Here is an 18,849-nt window from a genome sequence, read left to right on the forward strand (position 1 = left end):
GCAATATGAAGCGATTTTATGGGTACTTGAAATAACGTGTCTTCTACCACCCGAATAGACCTTGCTTTTCTTAGCGGTAGAAAAACCGTAAGGGAGGGGAAATTTTGAAAACGCTGTTAAACGATGTTTACTTGAATAACAACAAAAAACTCAGTTAGAATGGTTGTGATATAGCAAGATCAATCTAACAACAAAACGAAGCTCGGCACAAAAGCTTGGAGAAAGCGTTGAAGTCATTATCATTGCTAAAATTTTGTGTAATTACACTAAAATGTGTAAATCACGCACAATCTGCTAACCGAATCCCATGCAAGTTCGAAACTTTTTTGAAGATTTTACACACTCATTCAAATAGAATAAGATCTTGTACACTAAGCAAAATCTAAATGTATTTTTTAAGAATGTTCAAGTCGAAAAGGCTTTCTTCATATCTTTGCAATAGAGTTCTGTGAGATATTCCGTAATTTGTGCATGCAGTTTTTTATATATTTTACCAATAAAGATTTATGTTCGTCCTCTACAGGTGCATTCACATTCAAGTGTGGTGCAGAAGTCCCTTATGAAGTGCTGTGGAACCAATCAGATTTTGCAGACAAGCAGTTGCTGTAACAATCAAAGTTATGACAACAGTTCTCAATTTTGTGCTGACAGATCGACATACAGTGAGACGGACTGTGGCAGCGGTCGAATTTGCCGTAGGGATCAAGCCGCTAGCGCCTATTGTAATCGATGTGATTTCAACCCAGTCCGATCGATATGTGGCAGTGTTGCTGGGTATTTTGATGCATCTGCAAACGTTACTAACAGCACAGTTAAACTTTGCTATGATAACTTTACAGAGGTTCTGCGTAACTCGCGAAACCCAAGCATATTGGCGTTTGATGATCAAAATCTTTTACCTCATACATTGTATGATTACTATGTTGTTGGGATAAATACCGAAGGAAGATCAAGAAGTAGAGAAAACAGAACACGAACGCTGATGGCCACACCAGAAGACCTAGCTGCTCCCCAGACAACAACACTCTCAGCCACTAGGATCGCCATCACGTGGTCTGCTCCTACTCGCCCTAATGGAGTTATTCAAGCCTATAGGCTGTATCGAATCAAATGGACAACCAAACAAGAGACGCTGGCCTTTTCTGGCCTTTCCTTTTCACATACCGATTCGCAAGGTCTTGAGCCTTTCACGGGATACATGTATATCATCAGCGCCTGCACAGTGCTCTGCGTCAACACATCGGCTGCCTCCTTGGTATATACCGAGCAAGCTGCTCCACAAAATGTCCAGGCACCAATCCTTAGAGCAATTAGCCCCACTGCTATTCAAGTCAACTGGACTGCTCCGGGAAATCCAAACGGCAATATCATCCGATACAACGTGAGCAGAATCACGAATGGAACCCATGTCTCGATTTTACCAGCTGGTGATCTAGGCCTATCACTTTCACGCACAGTAACAAGTCTATCCCCATATACACTGTACACTTTTAATGTCACTGCATGTACGTCTGTTGGCTGCTCTGCTGGCCCTTCTGCATCTATTCGTACCCTGCAGGCTCCTCCAGAAGGCTTGGATCGACCCACACTCACTGTCATAGATAACAGAACAGTTGAAGTTGAATGGAAACAGCCAACAGTAACAAATGGTGTTATCCTGAGCTATACACTGTATCGCAATTCTAGCCGCGTGTATCAAGGTTTATTACTTCGATTCACAGACAGAGGCCTGACACCAAACATGATTTATAGCTATAAAGTCAAAGCAACTTCTGGTGGTGGAGGCACGAACAGCTCGTTGTCCATTGTAAAGATGCCTGAGAGCACTCCGGCAGGTATTGCCGCACCAAACATTGCTTCAGTTAGCTCCTCCCAGCTACGTGTGTCATGGCAGCCACCTAGCCAACCCAATGGAATTATTACGCGATATGAACTGATTTATAATGAACTAGGCTTAGACCAGAGAACAATTCCTGTGAACCTAGTCACAACATATACCATCAGTAGCTTAAAGCCTTTCACTCAATATGAAGTAAGGGTTACAGCATGCACTGTCAAAGGATGCGGAACTGGAGGTCGATCTGTAGCACGTACTCAAGAAGCTAGGCCATCTGGACAGCAGCAGCCAACACTTTTCGCGAGATCATCTTCGATAATTGAAGTGAGCTGGAGACCACCACAATCGCCTAATGGAATTATCACTCAATATAAGGTATCGCGAAAGGAGCTTAATGCGGTGTTGACATTCGTTGTGTACATTGGTACAGCACTGGATCATATCGATACGGGCTTGAAGCCATACACGTCTTATCAGTACAAAGTAGAGTCCCGAAATAGCGCTGGCTTTGTGGAAAGCCAATGGGCGGTGGCTCTAACTGCTTCTGGCATACCTCAAGGACTGTCAGCTCCATCTGTGACCGTTCTAAGCGGGGTTTCAGTTCTTGTATCCTGGTCGCCCCCAACAACCCCAAATGGTTTGATTACTGGATATGAAATCAAAGCCAGGACATTGTCACAAGCCAGTAGTGAGTTCGTCGCACGTTGCTGTATTCCTGCACATTTATTGAACATAACAGTGCTAGGACTCAAGCCCGCGACAACATACGAGTTCAGAATGGCAGCAATGACATCAGCAGGGTCTGGATTCAGTAGCTGGACGTCAGCACGCACGCGCGAGGACCGCCCTGCAAATATAAGCAGTCTTCGAACCAACAAGAACCCAGATGGGCGAGGGGATGGAACAAGTCTACAGGTTTTATGGAGCCCCCCATTGAATCCGAATGGTGTTATAACAAACTATGTACTATATCTTGGCAGAGACATGGTCTATCAAGGATTGCAGCTACAAACAATAATTCGTCGACTCACCCCATATACTAATTACACATTCACCTTAGAAGTCTGTAACTCTGCTGGTTGCACAAGAGGTAACCCTCAGATTCTGATAACTGCTGAAGTACTTCCGCAGGGACAAATGGCTCCATCTGTTGGTACATTTACAGCCACTTCTGTCACTTTGAATTGGAGGCCACCTTTGTCTCCGAACGGATTCATTATACGGTATGATGTGTTGCGCAGGGTAGGTGCCACTACTAGAAGAAAAAGACAGACCCTTGAAACTATTGTTTATTCTACAAATGAAACGATGAAATCTGCATTCACATACAATGACTCTAATCTTTCTCCATTCACCACATATCAATACAAGATCAGAGCAGTCAACTCTAAGGGTCAAATAGACAGTGACTGGCAGACGATGACAACAGATTCCGCTGCTCCTGGAGGAGTACAACCCCCAAATGCAACAGCTCTCAGTGGCTTCAGTGTCAGACTGCAATGGGCTCTTCCACGTGCACCAAATGGTGAAGTCAAGTATTATATTGTTTTCCGCAATGGTACTCGAGTAGCCACGCAAACTGGGAGGACATATCTCGATTCTAGTTTGAGTCCTGTTACCCTGTATCGATACACAGTAAGCGCCTGCACAGTAGCAGGTTGCACAGTGAGCAGTGCTGTTGATGTTATTACGCTGGTTGCAGCTCCAGGCGATATGCGACCACCGATTTTGGAAGCTCTTGATGCAAACCGAATAAGGGTGACATGGACTGCTCCATCTGTGCCTAACGGACAAATACAGAAGTACCAGCTGAGGTTATCAAGTAGCCAGCAACCTTTGTTTGAAGGCCTTGCAAACACCTATATAGTATCTGGTTTGAGTCCGTACACACTCTACTCTCTTACGATAACTGCATGCACCTCCTTTGGATGTGGGTCGCCAAGCACTCCAGCCCTCACCCGCACAATGGAGGCTCCTCCGCAAGATTTGGATCCTCCATCTCTGTTTGTTTTAGGCCCGACAACAATAGAAGCAACATGGAGGCCTCCGCGAACGCCAAATGGTGTTATTCTATACTACACACTAAAACGAGGTACTGCTATGGTCTGCAATGGAACATATTTGAGATGTTTTGACGGAACAGTAGCTCCTGGTAGAAGCTACGTGTACACTATAAGTTGCACCAATGGAGCTGGCAGTGTTACTAGCATATCACAGCATAGTCAGACGACAAGTCCTAGTGCACCTGAAAACGTCTCCCGACCAAGTCTGCAACCACTCTCATCCTCTTCCATTCAAGTAAGTTGGACACCTCCCCTAAAACCTAATGGCGCTATAATCAAATATTACGTGTTGGTCGGTGGACGAGAAATAGACGTTGCAAACAATCTGTATTATATTGTTACGAACTTGAACTATTACACTTTGTACGAATTCAGAGTAAGTGCTTGTACCAGCGCTGGTTGCACCAGTGGGCCAGCTGCTTCTGCCAGGACACTAGAGGCTAAACCGACGAATCAAAGTGCACCAATTTTCCACAGTGGTAATGTTGGGTCACGGTTTATAGTTGCTGAATGGCTACCACCTCTGCATCCGAATGGCATCATAAGGACCTATGAATTACGTCGTCGCTCCTTCGGAATTGCAGAGAAGACTGTTTACACTGGCCCCTTGCTTATTTACAACGATTCAAGTTCAGAGATACAACCTAATGTAAAATACGAGTACCAGGTTATATCCACCAATAATGCTGGCAGTGCCCCCAGCAGATGGGCTCCGGTCACAACTGCCATTGACAAGCCGGAACAAGTAAAGGCAGTCTCTATATTGCCTCAAGACATCAAATCTGACTCGTTTGTTTTCAGTGTGGAGGAGCCGGGGAAGCCAAACGGCCGCATAGTATCATACACCATCGAAATCGTTGGTGTCAGAAACATAACTTTAAATTCCGTGAAGAGAGGTTCTGTAACGGGGCTTACTGCATTTACAGAATATTCCGTCCGTATGTACGCATGCAATACAGCTGGTTGCACGAGGGGCCCAGCAACGATTGTCAGGACTGCAGCCTCTGCTCCGACTGGATTTGTTGATGCACCCGTCATTGTTTCTAAGACATCTAGGTCTGTGAATCTTCGCTGGAACCCGCCAGCAAGCCAAAATGGTCCAACCGTGTGGTGCGTATTTCCATTTCATTGCTTATTATTTTAACATCCCCATCATAAACATCAACATTGATGTCAACAAATTTTGCATGGTCTTCTCAATAAACTCCAATGAAACATTCTGTACATTTTTTATTTAGCAACCTATAGAAAAATCTTTATAGTTTATGCATAAATGCTCCATAACTTAAGTTCACTTCTTTAAAAATTCCATAACTGGGCTGTATCGTTTCAGGTATCAAGTATCTCAACGATTCGTGTGTCCACAAGCTTCGATTCCTCCTCCGATTTGTAATCCATCTTCACAATCATACAATGCGTCGAATCTGACCATTTACTCAGTAACTGGACTTCGCCCTTACGTTAGTTACTTCTTCAAAGTGACCGTTCACAACATCGCTGGATCTGCGCAAACTCCAGAAGCAACAACGACAACTACTGCTGAAAGTAAGTAGTGTGTTTCTCTACTATCTAGCAGTTGCATTTCCAACTTTATGATTTTATTGGACCTTGTACATCTCGCATTCAACATCATCGTTGCTGCCTTATCTCAGTTCTAAGACAACAACGGTGTCTTTTTTTTGCAGACCCTGTTGTGCTCGCCCCTCCGAATGTAACTGTGGTTAGGAACACTATCACGATTGAGTGGACACGATCATTTGATTTGCGCAGTCTCTTAGAGGAGTATTCTGTGGAAGAAAACCTTATTCAGGCATACACGGGCAACAAGCTCTCAGTTGTCAGGCCGAACAGAGAAGTTGGAGGTACAATTCTTATTTAGTCAAATATTCTTATGCGTTTTGTTTTTAGGTTGGGAAAGTATGGTGTTACTCATAATGGTTTCTATGTTTTGATTGCGTTCAATGTACCAAATTATAGAAAAGTAATTTTTGTTTATTATGCCTACAATAATCAGAAATAGTCAAATAAGACAGGAGTTTTTTTAAAATGATAACCATTTTATCCTTAAGAATTCAAAGTTTTTAAAGTGTTTAAAGTGGAAATAGCTTATAGAGCTGGGCTGCAGTGCTGAAGGCGTTTCGTTCAATTCAAAGGATCGACCCTTGAATTGGAACGTTGCTTTTTTCCATCCCAGATCAAAAGGAGGGACTGATGAGGCCAAAAGGAATGACCAAAGTAACTGGCCACCCTCCCTCTGCATGCTGTTGTCCTCTTTAACAGGCGCTCCTATGCACGGATCCTATCGAAGCTCTCATTTACTCCACTCAAACGTTGTTAAAATCTTTCCAGTGATGGCAGTGAAGTTAAACACAGTTTAAGTTTTAAATAAAAGCGTACTGGAGCGAAAATTTCAAAAGTTTATAAGACTTCAGTGCTACGAAGCAAGTAACTTGTCTATATCGAAAAATTCTTCAATAAATAGTAGCAACTATGATATAAAAGCAACTGTGACATCGATAACGTTTTTGACTGCTGTTAACCAACTTTTCCTTCTCTTCACAGCTTATTCGTATATCGTCCAAGCCAAGACGCTCGTAAACGGAAGAGAGGTTATTGTAACAGCGCCGTCCGTTACCGTCAATATTGGTGATGTTGCTGTTACCAGTGGTATGACATGATTGTTGCTCACTTGATGCTCATTAAATCACCTGTTGTTTTCAATTGACTACCAATAATTGCTTTAGTTAAAATCCAAAATCTTGCAGAATATAATTTTTACAAGTATCTTCTGTCTTCATTTTAATGGTTTTGCGCCGTTTTCTTGATTCTCCTGTCCCGAAGTCTTTGTTAATGAAGATCTAATTATTCCATTACTTCGATTGCTCCAAGCTTCATTCTGTTGCGAATACCTCATGTAAGCAACATACAACATTCTACTGGTACCAGAAACTCTGAATTTTTTCCTTTAAAGATCCCTTTACAGGGACCTTCAACTGTATAGATTTAAACCATGTATTGTAATTACTTCGATGCATACTGTTTACAGACACTGTGGCATTGTTAAAGGCCGGTTAGAAAGGACATTGTTATGACTCTTGGACACCCATCTCATCGATTAGGGAAGTGAACGTTTTGTTAAACGATTTCTTCTATAGGTATAATTTATTAGAACTAACTACTATTTCCTACTTCATTTCTTGCTTTATTTCCTACTTCGTTTTACCTTTTAGCTCCAGTAGTAGCTGCAGATTCATGGTATCAGCAAGTCTGGTTTTTCGCGCTACTTGGATTAGCTGCTGCTCTTATTGTACTTCTCTTTATTGTTCTCATATTCCGAAGATTTTCTGGAGATGTTCATGTTTATTTACGTGAAAGAGAACCCCTTCCAATACGACCAAAGAGCAAGTTAGGTTCCCGTAGTGGATCGAGGACCAGCCTTGATGGAACAAGTGACAAGCGATTTCCGTCCTTAGGGACCCCGTCTCCAAGTCGCAAGGTATTAACTTATGTCTTTTGGCTAAACATGAAACTGACTTGGCCTGCTATTCCAAAGCTTCAGTTCTATCGACTAGTGTAAAAGTGTCTCTAGTGCTTCCTTCTTCCTTGTCTCACAGTCAAGACCAATGGTTTTACACCTGTTGTACTTAAAAAATAACACCTTTAAAGATAAATCATCTTAAAAGACTAAGTAGGAAATTAAAATCTTTTTCCTTTGCATTTTTCTAAGAATGATGTCTCCATTCCCAAACCCTGTTGCAAAGTAGTTGTTAATTGATTCTATTTCTAAGTATCAGACATTATGATTCAGTTAATAACGTTAATAATGCATATAACGTTGATTAAAGGCGCAAAATAACGGTGTCTCTCAATTTGATCGTTACCAGGAAGCTTATCAGATGACTCAAAACATTTACAGCAGTCGGCAGCAGCTGGTGGATTCCCCTATAGGACCTGATTTCACTCCAACTGGTGACAAATTGTCATTTCTCGATCCTGCTGAACCGTCATGGGATACGTATTTGAAAGGGTTCAGCTCAAACGGAAAAGACCGAGATTCTGGCCTGGTAAATTAAACTTTCATTTTCGATATCATGTTTTACAGTTTGAGCATATAGTCTTTCACAGAGAAATTAAACTAGCTTAAAAGTAGTAAGATAGGAAATAAAGTTCCCTTTATTAATAATCATCTTATATCTAAGTCGCAAATTGGTGGGCATGTTAACGATAAATAGTATTTCATTGTTTTTATGCATACCATAGACGTTTAAAGTATAAGGATATGATGTACCAATGATGCCAGCCCTACTAATTCTTTTAAATGTCTATTCGTGTGAATGCTGCTTAAACCAGAAAAATGGAAGACCGTGTATCTCTGTCTTTTCAATTTCGAAGCAGTTTATCGACATGCTATAACTTTGCCGCCTGCTCAAGAGTGGGTATAACACTCCCCTCCCCCAATTACTCATTTAGTTGCACCCTAGGGGATTTCTCCATTTTATATACTTACAATCTGAGAATCATCTCTAGCGATGCACGCAGAGAAATTTACAAACTGCTTCAACTCATTATGACGCTCAATACCTATCAAAGCTGCCCCTATCTACCTGCTTCTCTGCCTCTCCCTTTGTTGTCACTTACTAGCAACAACAGCCACTCTCATTCCAGTCCGCATAAGAACAAATCAACACGCTTCGGGAGTTTTTTTATTCGAATCGGGAACAAACCAGAACAGCAATTTTGCTACGTTTCTCCAATTTGTCTTTTTTCTGATAAGATGAAATTTGCTTTCCAGTTTGATGACCCGTCGCCAACGTTACAAGGCGATGACGATTCAGTCCAATATCACAGTGTCCAGAAAGAGAGAGTTTTATTCCCAGACACACACTTGTAAAGCAACATTGTAAACCAATTGAAGATGTGGATATTTTTTCAACGTAAGCGATTTTTCTAGATGGGGACATTTTTCTTAATAGTTGTACATTTTTGTATTTAAAGCTGCTTCTAAAAATTCTGCTTGGATATAATTACTTTAAACGATTTTTTCTTGTATCATGGTATAGAATAGTAGCCCATTGATTCTTTTTGGGAACATGGCATTAACCAAGGTACTTGACGCGTCCACCTCCCCTTGTTTTCCAGAGCCTTCCCCACAAAATACATTTATCAATACTGCCATTTATCGATACATGAACTTTATTCTAACCAGCCTTTTTAGCTGATATCTACGTTTGCAAACTAGGTATTAGTCCACCAAGAAAGAAAAATTTGCTAATAAGCCCTCAACCTTGAAGTAAAATTCCTGTAAGCAATACACTCGGATAAGCCCCAGCCGATTTTACATGCCAATTGTAGCAATACACATGGGCTCCGACGCAGGTTGGAAATAGAGGGGCCAAGATAAAATATAACAATCATAACAAAAGATTTAAAAAAGCTCTATTGTTTTGCAAAAAAAGTGAGGGGGCCATGGCCCCCCCTCCCCCCTTCGTCGGAGGCCCTGATATATGATTTTAGTCAATGATGCCATATTCAATCAAAAATGAAAAACCAGAGCCTCTTTACAAGGTTTTTGTTGTTAACATTGTTTTGTAGAATGCTTCGTTTCACAAACTGAACCCTTAAGAAAAGTTGGAAAAATTTCGAGATGAGCTTTCTGTATGGCGGGTTTCTGATAGCTTCATAACCTTTCATGGTCTTGGCACCTAGCATTTCCTATAGAGTGAATGCCTGTATTTGTAACTCGTTACAATGACTCTGATTTATATGTGAGCCGATTGAAGAATTTTAGTTGCTATAAGGTTTATTTACGCTACGTTTTGATGTAAATTTTCTTGATTTTGAAGGTTAAAGTGTCTTTTATTTAAGCCATGTAACAATTATGTTCTGGTTAAAAATTATGATTGATATATTGATTCATTCAGCTAGAATTAGGTGATTTTCAAATTAATGCTTGAAAATATTTTGGTATGAAGTATGTCATGGACTTTTATTGTAAAGGTAGCAGATATTTGTAAATTTGCGTAATTATGTATATATCAGCATCATTCATTTTCTTCACTGTGTCTTCTCCATCAGCCTAATATACCTTTCTCGGTCTTATTATCATAGAACAGTGCGGGGCAGTCAAAAATAGGTCAAATACACTTACTTTAACGACAAAACGACCAGTACTTTAACGACAATATTGTGTGCGAATAACCTTGTCTTCTCTTTGCTCGGCTTATTTCTTTTCGAGTCACTTGATAACAAGCACCTACTCGAAACGTCATTTTCTAAACAGTCTACTTCAATTTGTTTACCTAATTTATTTGCTCGTTATATTTTCGTTATTTGGAAAAAGTACCACACGCAACCTACATATTTTGGCAATGTTTTTAGCTTTTAAAGAATACTGAGAATTACTGTAAGAAATTACCTTGGTCGCTGGAATTTAAAATCCATAAACAACTTTAACTAGCAAACAGATGTATACAATGTGAAACGAACGTCCGTTTTAGGGAATCATGACCGAAATGATACACTGTTAAGAAGAAATTCTGACAATAATGCCTGCTTTCAAAGTTCAGGGCTTTATCTTGGAGAATCTTTGCGTACTTTCTGGGCACGCATTTTCACTGTTTATGATTATGTTTGGCTAGCTCACACGAGTATGCAGGGGGTATTTTTGTAACTATCAACATGACATGAATATTCACGAAGTCTCATTTCACGCGATTCGTAGGACTGTCAAAGAAAGGGGCGGGGGGGGGGTGGGGCGGCGGTGTTGGTCAAGCAAAAGTATCTCGAAAAACAAAAGCAAGAAGTGAAAAATTTCACCCAATGGGCAACCACTCTACACCACTATGGTAGGATAACCCTGTTTGGTGCAGCCCCGGAGTATGGTATCACAATGAAGTTGTTATGTTCATGACCAGAGACAGTCCTTCGAATGAGATCAGTTTTATTCTAAATTACATACAAAGTAAAAAACGCAATAACACTCTGCTGAAAAGAGCGAGTTAATAATATTTGGTCTGAGATGCACAGATATTAGTTGTTTATAAATACACAAGGAATTGATTCAGCATAAGAAATCAACGCCGTGCTAAAGCCAGCCCATACTTGTAAATTCTCAAAGTTTTAAGTAAATCGTATAAATGAGGATCTGCCGAATGAAAAATATTGAAGAAACTTTAAACAAAAAAGGGGGATGATAAGCTAAATATGGTGAGTTTATGGTTCCTGGTTAGAAATGTTACATTGTGCTAAAGGGGGTACACGGCATGGATTTGGGTTTTATGAGATTGAAGAAGTTGCCTTGGCTCACTATCTAGGCTCTTTAATTACTTCTTTTTTGGCAGATGAAGAAAAGTATTTAATACGGATGCATTTGAGCACTCAAACTCGAAACAGTAAAAATCAGATCAGTTATGGGACGGGTTTCAACATTACTTGGCATTTTTTGACAGCATTATCGAAACATCTTTAAAAAAGTATCTTCATTTTAAATCCAATTCAGTTTAATGCATCAGTTGCACTTGCGGAAGCCCGATAATAAAATAGGCAGAAAAAAGCATTCTTAGGACCTTGAAACCAAGGACAGAGTTTGAATCTTACGAAACTCTTTTAATCAAATTCTAACTCAACAGTACAAGAACATAGAAGAATCCTTATAAATATATAATTACATGTTTACGATAGTACCCTTGCTGCGGCTGGCGTTCGAAGAAAAAAGCGGTGATCCAAATTGAAACATTTTCGTGAATTTACCTACATCAATTGTAACTAGTGTCGCCAATAGGATGGTGTAAACTAGCAAACATTTTGTTGTGCAACTGGTTCCTCGCAAAACACAAAATTTGAAGCGTCGAACGCATTGGGTTAGCAGCGTTAGTAAAAAAGTGTTCTTGCTTCTAGCAGTATTCAATCGCTAGTTCGTGCATCTCTACTTCCTTGAACTGTTCTCTTAGTGCTTCCAGGTTGTCGTCATTTCTAGGAAGCTAGAAAGAGGAAATACACATAATCAAAATTAAAAAAGTTTTGAATAATTCAATAAGACGTTTTGATCCACTGTTAAAACTATTAGAGTCGATTAAAGGCATTGAGTCATGATAAAATGGATTGGGTATACCCAAAGTGCTAAAATCCGCTGAGTCACGATTTTCATGAATGCCATGCCATTGGTTGACCTTAAACTGGTCACATGAAGTTGCCTCGTACTGATTGACAAAACAGTTTCCATCAATAGCAAGTTGTCAACAACGGATGCCAATATCACATGAAACAGCAACGATCACGCCGAAACCAAATGACCCCTATAGACAAGGCCTATTTACCATGACTCAATGCCTTTAACTATCATTACAATCAAAATTATTTCTACTTTAGCAGATCAAGGTATATCATTTCATCAACGAGAATTTTTATAAACAATTTATACTACACAAAAGAGATCGTCCTTACAACATACCTGATTTCAAAGTGTAACTTAACCGCGAGAGCTTCAATCTTTTTAAAAGAATATGCATGTTTCATATTTATCCGTTACAAAATAACAAAACCAAAACTACAAAAATGCAACATTCTGCGCAGTCCGTGGCAGAATTAGACAGGACGTCATTGATCAAAATTTGGCTACGAGTGGCACTATAAGTTCATTGATAATCTGTACGGTACTTGATAAGTTAAAAAATATAGTTTAGAGAATACGCATGATCCACAGATCCACCGAAAACGATCTTGCAATTAGAATTATTTTCAATGACATATTATTAAACTTAACGGATGCATGATGGTGTTTTCCATCATGATTGATTGTCACCAACTTTCAAAACACCACACAATGTGGCCTGAAGAGAAAATTGCTTACGTTTATAGGTATGCTAACCAAAGTTGCAGATTCTTAGTAGTGACTTCTTCTCATTATCTTAAGAGATGTTCAAGAAATCAAAATATTATCAAAACCAAAAATACCTCTTTTTTAATCTTCTTCTTTTTGCCCCTTTTAACATTCTCCACAGGTAAATCAATTTGCTTTTCAATCTTTCTTTTGCCCTTCCAAATCCCTATTGTTGAATCTTGCGTTGTTCTAAGCGACGCTAATGAGGAAGATGAATTATACTTCAAAGAACTAGAAGGAGACAAACCAGCACGTGAAGATCCCAAGGTTACAGGAGAATAGGGAAGCGGCGTTGTTAATCTATTAAATCCAAATAACGAATCATCGAGGTTCCGGACAGCTCTTTGGGCAAGTGCTGGTGTTGAATGGCTTCCAGGAGGAGTGAAGTTTTCTTTATCTAGCTGTTCACCAGTTGGATCTGGCAATTGAATTTTTGTTTCTTGGGTTTTCTTTGAGGATTCATTGAAAAACTCATTGTCTGATTCTGGACTGCTTGTCATCTTTTCATCAGAATCGCCTGGTCTTTGGTCCAGCTCAGAGTCGGCATCATAAGCATACTCTGGCTGCTGACTCTTCACGCCCATTTGCTTTTTCTCCTCTTTTTTCCCATACTAAAAGTGCAAGATAATTTTTCTATGAAACTTGTATTTAACAAAAAACAGATAGCAAAAGGAAAAATATTGGAAATAATATAACTAATTGGAACTCTTTAGCAGATTTCAAGTAAGAATCTCTGTTGTCATTTCGTCTCTTGTACTATGCTCACTGCCACTATAAAACTGTGCTAACGAGAGTGCAGCATTCTGATAAGTTTTCAAGAAATATGCATATGGGTGTATGATGGTACCTATTAAAGAAGCTAGCGTGATTGGAAATGTAGTAACACGCATGACTTTGTATAGTAAAACCACCACAAAAGAAAACAGCAATATAATTTTAGGATAGAAGTGCAGGAAAATATCTAAATAAATAAATATTTTCAGCCCACAGATCTTGCTAATTGTCTTAAACATATCGCCTGAAACAAACGCAAAACGATTGGCATCCTGGAAACACAATTTACTCAAGCACAAAAGCTTATTCAAATATTGCAGATTAATTTTCCAAACTTTTCAGAAAATCTTGTAATGAGCAACAAACATATGTTTGAGGGAAATAAGGATTTGGGATATATTTTGTAAAACTAAAAAACAGGAAGGTCAAATAAAAGGGAGTGATGGTTAATAAAAAAAATTTAAGCCATATATGGTTTTAAGTATAAGATGTAAAATAAACCCAAAGCAAAATAAAAAAAAGTTTAAAGGAGGTATCTCAACAAGCTCTAGTTGGGTGGGAAAAATTCCCGCAAATTAATACAAGAGCAGATGGATATGTTTTATGGATAAAGGGGTGCATGAAATGAGATAAAGTACTCCCCTACTTTACAAATATGCAAGAAAAAAATCTCAGAATTTGCATCATTTAATTGTACTTGTAATCTTTGCAAGGAATACGTTAGCAACATCAGTTATATTTGAGTTATATTATATTTAGCGTTGGTAATTTAAATTAGTTGGTTTTAATTAGCTTGTATGCATAGCTAGAAATTGTACCAACTTCAAATAAAGAAAGAAAAAAATGAATAAGCACATTCAATGAAAATTTTGGTATGAGATAGGGTTTGATGGTATGAGATAGTATCTTATTTTGCAAGGGTAGGATGTGTATTGAGATTTGATGTCTGGCAGTTGATCATTGCCATGTAATAAGAGGTTTTTTTATTTTTTTTTCTAATATTCCTTCTACAGATTCAAAAGGACCAAACGAATTGCCTGTAGTGGAAGTTGTCTTGAATAATCTGCAATTCATAGTGATTTTGGGGTAATGCATTCACATTTTAGCGAATTTCACCCTTGTCTTTCTCATGTCTTGCTAAAGGATTGGACCAAATTATAATGGGTTTGGATGCAGGGTCTGAAAATATGATGGGTTGAGCCATGTCTTTTGATCAAAAAAGTGTTCCATTATTGAGTTAAAGGTGGGGCATTATTGAGTAAATTTTTAAGCTGAAAATTGAAGTTCTTACCCCATATTTAGGGCAATGATCTTCACAGGGGTTTGATGGTATGCATAGGGTCTTAATAAATGGCTAAATGGAACACCTTCTGAACATTTGTCTACATCAAGGTCAAAGAGTCAAAAAAACCCAAAATTGCCAGTTTCCTTCCCTTATAATGACTCTGCCTTTAGTAACATTAATGATTAAAGTCACATAAAATTTATCTAAAAACATGCACAAATGCTCAATTTGCCTTCATGTGCAATCCTTTAAACTCTAAAAAAAGATTCAAGATATCATTTTCCCTTTTCATTTATTGACAAATAAGTGTCATCTGTCATCTGTTGATATTACTGATAAGCATTTAAAAGAAACCTTTGATTTGATGGGTGTATTTCTTGATTCAGCTTTGCTTTCCGGCTTTGTTTTACTTCTCACTCTTAATGATCTCTTAGGCAGTTCTTCTTGGTCTAGAAAGGAAAATAAAAAATACATGACTCTTTAAACAGCTTACAAAGCATTTATTTAGCATAATTTCAAAAGTTGCAAAACTCAACTTTTACTATCCTTACTAGCTTGAACATGACACCAACATTGTTAATGTGGCCTAGATTGGGACATTAAATTAGTATTAAAATCTCATCTTTTCAATACACAACTATTTATAATTTGAAGGGTTTTATTAATCTGTTAAATCATAAATATTGTGTATAATGTATGAACTATGAATCTATTTTAAATATTTAATACTGTATGTTAAGGAATTTAAAATGAATGAACTAAACTGTGCTAAACTGTCAGGGGCAGCTTGGGGTGGTATTAAAGGTATTAGTCTAATACTTTTATTTTCAAAGAAAGGTGACTTTGGTTCTCTAAGATCGCAGGAGACTTCCTTTGTTTTTTGTACGGTGCCACTTTTTCACAGCAATTTTATCGATGCAACCAGCTTGATTCATATAGCCAAGCTATATTTGTTGAATGAAAGCTTTTCTAATTTTCATTGAAATCTTTGAAAAATGCGATTGTTTAATCCATGCCATAATCAACAGCCCTGGCCATGGTATTAATCCCAAAAACTAATGCCATTGCCCCCAAATTATTTTGTCTGTTGTGGCCTGCATGACGTAAATTTCTTTTGCTGAGCCATGATAGAAGAATGGGTGAACAGGAGTAAGGTATTAGTTTTTCATTTCTAATACTATGAGGGTCACTTTCAGCAGAAGAGACGACCACAGAGCTCCAGCTTATAGAAAAAAAATTGCTGGGAATTAATTTTGAGAATTTGCAAAATGTAGCTGTACTTTTGCTAGCCATGCCTTTGGATGGATAATTTGATTGACAAAATTTAGACACTGAATATAAAGAGAAACAGTCATGAAATAATTTGTTTAAGCTGAAGGCAGTTGTAAAAGTTGCTTTGTATGAAACTTTGATTCTATATGTTGTGCAGAAAATTGAGCATAAAAAAATACTCCAAGTCACAAGCAATATTTTCACATTATTTCTCTTGCTTTCTCTAATCAGACGATACATCTTACATTATGTGCTGCATATCTCTATAGTCAGGTCCAGACTACAGCAACCTATGCAGAAGCATAAGTCAGATTTTAACATCAACAAAATTAAATAGAAACTATCAAAACTGTTAATCAATAGTTTCTTCGGCAATTTTTTTTAACAACGTCCATTCTAGATCTGCCCCCCCCCCCCCACCATTGATACCAACAACATGCAGAAGACAGGGCATACATTTTGCTGACTTTCTTTCGGCCTCTTCTGCACAGAATAGTTGAGAGGAGATTCTAGGCATTTATGTGGTCCGTATTTTCTGAATCCAGAAACTTGTTTGTCCTTCGAGAGTCAATCACCACTTGTTTGACCTAAGTAAGCCAATCAGAGTGTACTTCACCTCTGCAATCTTTGGCACAAGCATTGGTAAGATTTGATTTATCTAATCAGAAGCTTAGCTTGCCTCTGCAGCAGTACAGCCAACCAATAGAAATCAGAGTTGACCTATGCAATTGTTTACAGTGGACCTAATGCAATTGTGTGTTGCAACCATGAAATTGAATTATTTAACCACTGCCTCACCCCTGCTAAGAAACTTCTAGCAAAATGAGTTAACACTGGAGTGTCTGCTTTGGGATGATGTGGTAAGACCGTTGTGAGGGGCCCTGGTTCAAATCCTAGCGGGGTCAGGCAACTCAGATGTTCTTTTTTTTGCTGGTAAATTTAGTCTTCTCTTTGAGAGTTGTTTCCTTAGAATTCTTTATTGGAACTCCCTATTCAAAATCAGTGATACCGATTTTATTCAGAAAAATATGGGCGTTTCCAACACAAAAGGGCGTGGCTTCTCCTTATGACAACCTTTGCATAGGTCAGAATCAAGGCTGGATCTGCGCCTGTATAGTTAATCGCTTGCTGTATCGTAAAAGAATCTCACTCAAGGGCTAAAAGCCTCATGGTAATTAGAATTAGGCTGCATTTACACAGGAAATAGGCCCTGCCTTTACACAGGGCCGGCTAAACAACCTCAAATTAGGTCACTTAGGCGTGCAAATATTCGGCCATCTATTTTGACACATTGCGCAAGTCATAAGAATTAGGCCCTGTGTAAACGCAATGCCTAAGTGACCTCATTCGTGGCAGGCTTTAAAAGCAGGCCAAATTTTAGGCCAACAAAATTTTTGGCTGGCCCCGCGTAAACGCAGCCTTAATGGGCTAATACCTTGGGACTCTATTACTGGGCAGCAAATCATCAAAATACGAGTTTACTTGCATAATTTGCCACAGCCATAGTCCATTTGTATTCTGTAAGACCCATCCTTCACCCAAAACTAGTTAGATGAACTACATTACCACAGAGTCCTCAGTGTCTCGGGGGACAACGGGGGCCAGTGCCTTCAAATGATTATTGTAAGATATAGTATTGCCAAAAGCTATTCTAAACCATTATATCGAAAAGGTCATTTTTCCCACCTCCCAAAATCAAAACATAAAAGCTCCACCTCTGTTAAATAGTTTCAATACCCTTAGTGGGGGCCTTCTTATGTCTTAATCTCAAAGGCTAATATCAATTCTTTTCTACTCCCAGCCACCCCTGTAAACTGTCCATGGAAAAGTTTGTCTTGCCTGCAAGAAACACACTAATGACAGAATGAGCATAAATGTAGATTCCTAAGGTGTTAATTAACTATAATTGCTTATCGTTTGATTTTATTTAGCATTATTTCTCCAGCAGCAGCAACACATTTCTTTCTTTACAAACTGGGAGATTATCACACAGTAAAATCCCAAAAAATATGATGAGATCCATGCTCTAACATATAGCCTGGGATCAGGCTCGGGGCACTTTTCCCAAAATATAGGCCTAAAATAATAGCAATTTACTTGAGGATCTTTGAGTTTGAGGTTCTTTGTTATTATACTTCTAAGCAACAGCCATGGAAACAATTTTTAACATTTATTAAAATGTTACTTTAACAGCTAGTTGCAGATGGTTATATCGTCAATTAACAACAGAAAAAGTAACGAACAAAGAAAAATTAGAATTGTGCAACTCAACGGTAGCGCGTGCAGCGGCCTACCTAAGCAAAAAACTTCGGAGACAAGTTTAAAGTTGCTCTTACCGTCACTTGTCTCTACATCAACATCAGCTTTTTGCTTTTTAAGTACTACTTTTCTCCTTCGAGGCATTTTTCATTAAGTCTTGCTTTACATTGTAAATAATCTCAATTACAGCGATCAAATTTTGACGTTCCTTTGGATGGCGGTTCGGGATTCAGGTTTGTTTTTCCCTCGCTTTCGCAGCACCGCAAGTACCCTATGAATTATGGGAAATTTTCTTCCCACAGGTAAACTCTCCACAATGTTTTTCGTTTTAGGTAGTTCCAAGTTTTCTTATAGCCTAAGATTAGCTTATAATTTGCTCAATTAATTTGGATATTATTAAGACTAAGTTTGATAAAGGTTCTTTCAAATGCTTGCTTCAAATATCTCCAATGATGTCAAGTCTCATAGGGATTCCATCTTA

The 18,849-nt window shown here is 38.7% G+C and overlaps 2 protein-coding genes across 2 annotated transcripts in view; one reads left to right on the forward strand and one right to left on the reverse strand.

Moving 5' to 3' along the window:
* Nucleotides 1–9,957, forward strand: part of LOC135687212 (usherin) — a 37,900-nt gene extending 27,943 nt beyond the window's left edge. Inside the window, exons 34-40 of the mRNA XM_089110727.1 lie at nucleotides 524–5,010; nucleotides 5,234–5,445; nucleotides 5,586–5,762; nucleotides 6,463–6,567; nucleotides 7,131–7,396; nucleotides 7,785–7,964; nucleotides 8,693–9,957. Coding sequence (XP_088966853.1) covers nucleotides 524–5,010; nucleotides 5,234–5,445; nucleotides 5,586–5,762; nucleotides 6,463–6,567; nucleotides 7,131–7,396; nucleotides 7,785–7,964; nucleotides 8,693–8,791 — 5,526 coding nt within the window. The 3' untranslated portion in view covers nucleotides 8,792–9,957. The remainder of the gene's footprint in view (nucleotides 1–523; nucleotides 5,011–5,233; nucleotides 5,446–5,585; nucleotides 5,763–6,462; nucleotides 6,568–7,130; nucleotides 7,397–7,784; nucleotides 7,965–8,692) is intronic.
* Nucleotides 9,422–18,642, reverse strand: LOC135694409 (uncharacterized). Its single transcript, XM_065213154.2, has 4 exons — nucleotides 18,446–18,642; nucleotides 15,192–15,286; nucleotides 12,853–13,389; nucleotides 9,422–11,879 (listed from the first exon to the last, which is right to left on the reverse strand). The coding sequence occupies exons 1-4, from the start codon at nucleotides 18,510–18,512 to the stop codon at nucleotides 11,793–11,795; spliced, it is 786 nt and encodes a 261-aa protein (XP_065069226.2). The 5' UTR covers nucleotides 18,513–18,642; the 3' UTR covers nucleotides 9,422–11,792.
* Nucleotides 18,643–18,849: the final 207 nt, after the last annotated feature.

This window comes from Rhopilema esculentum, chromosome 10, assembly GCF_057945365.1.
Source record: "Rhopilema esculentum isolate cy_ngs chromosome 10, ASM5794536v1, whole genome shotgun sequence".
NCBI classification, from domain to species: domain Eukaryota; kingdom Metazoa; phylum Cnidaria; class Scyphozoa; order Rhizostomeae; family Rhizostomatidae; genus Rhopilema; species Rhopilema esculentum.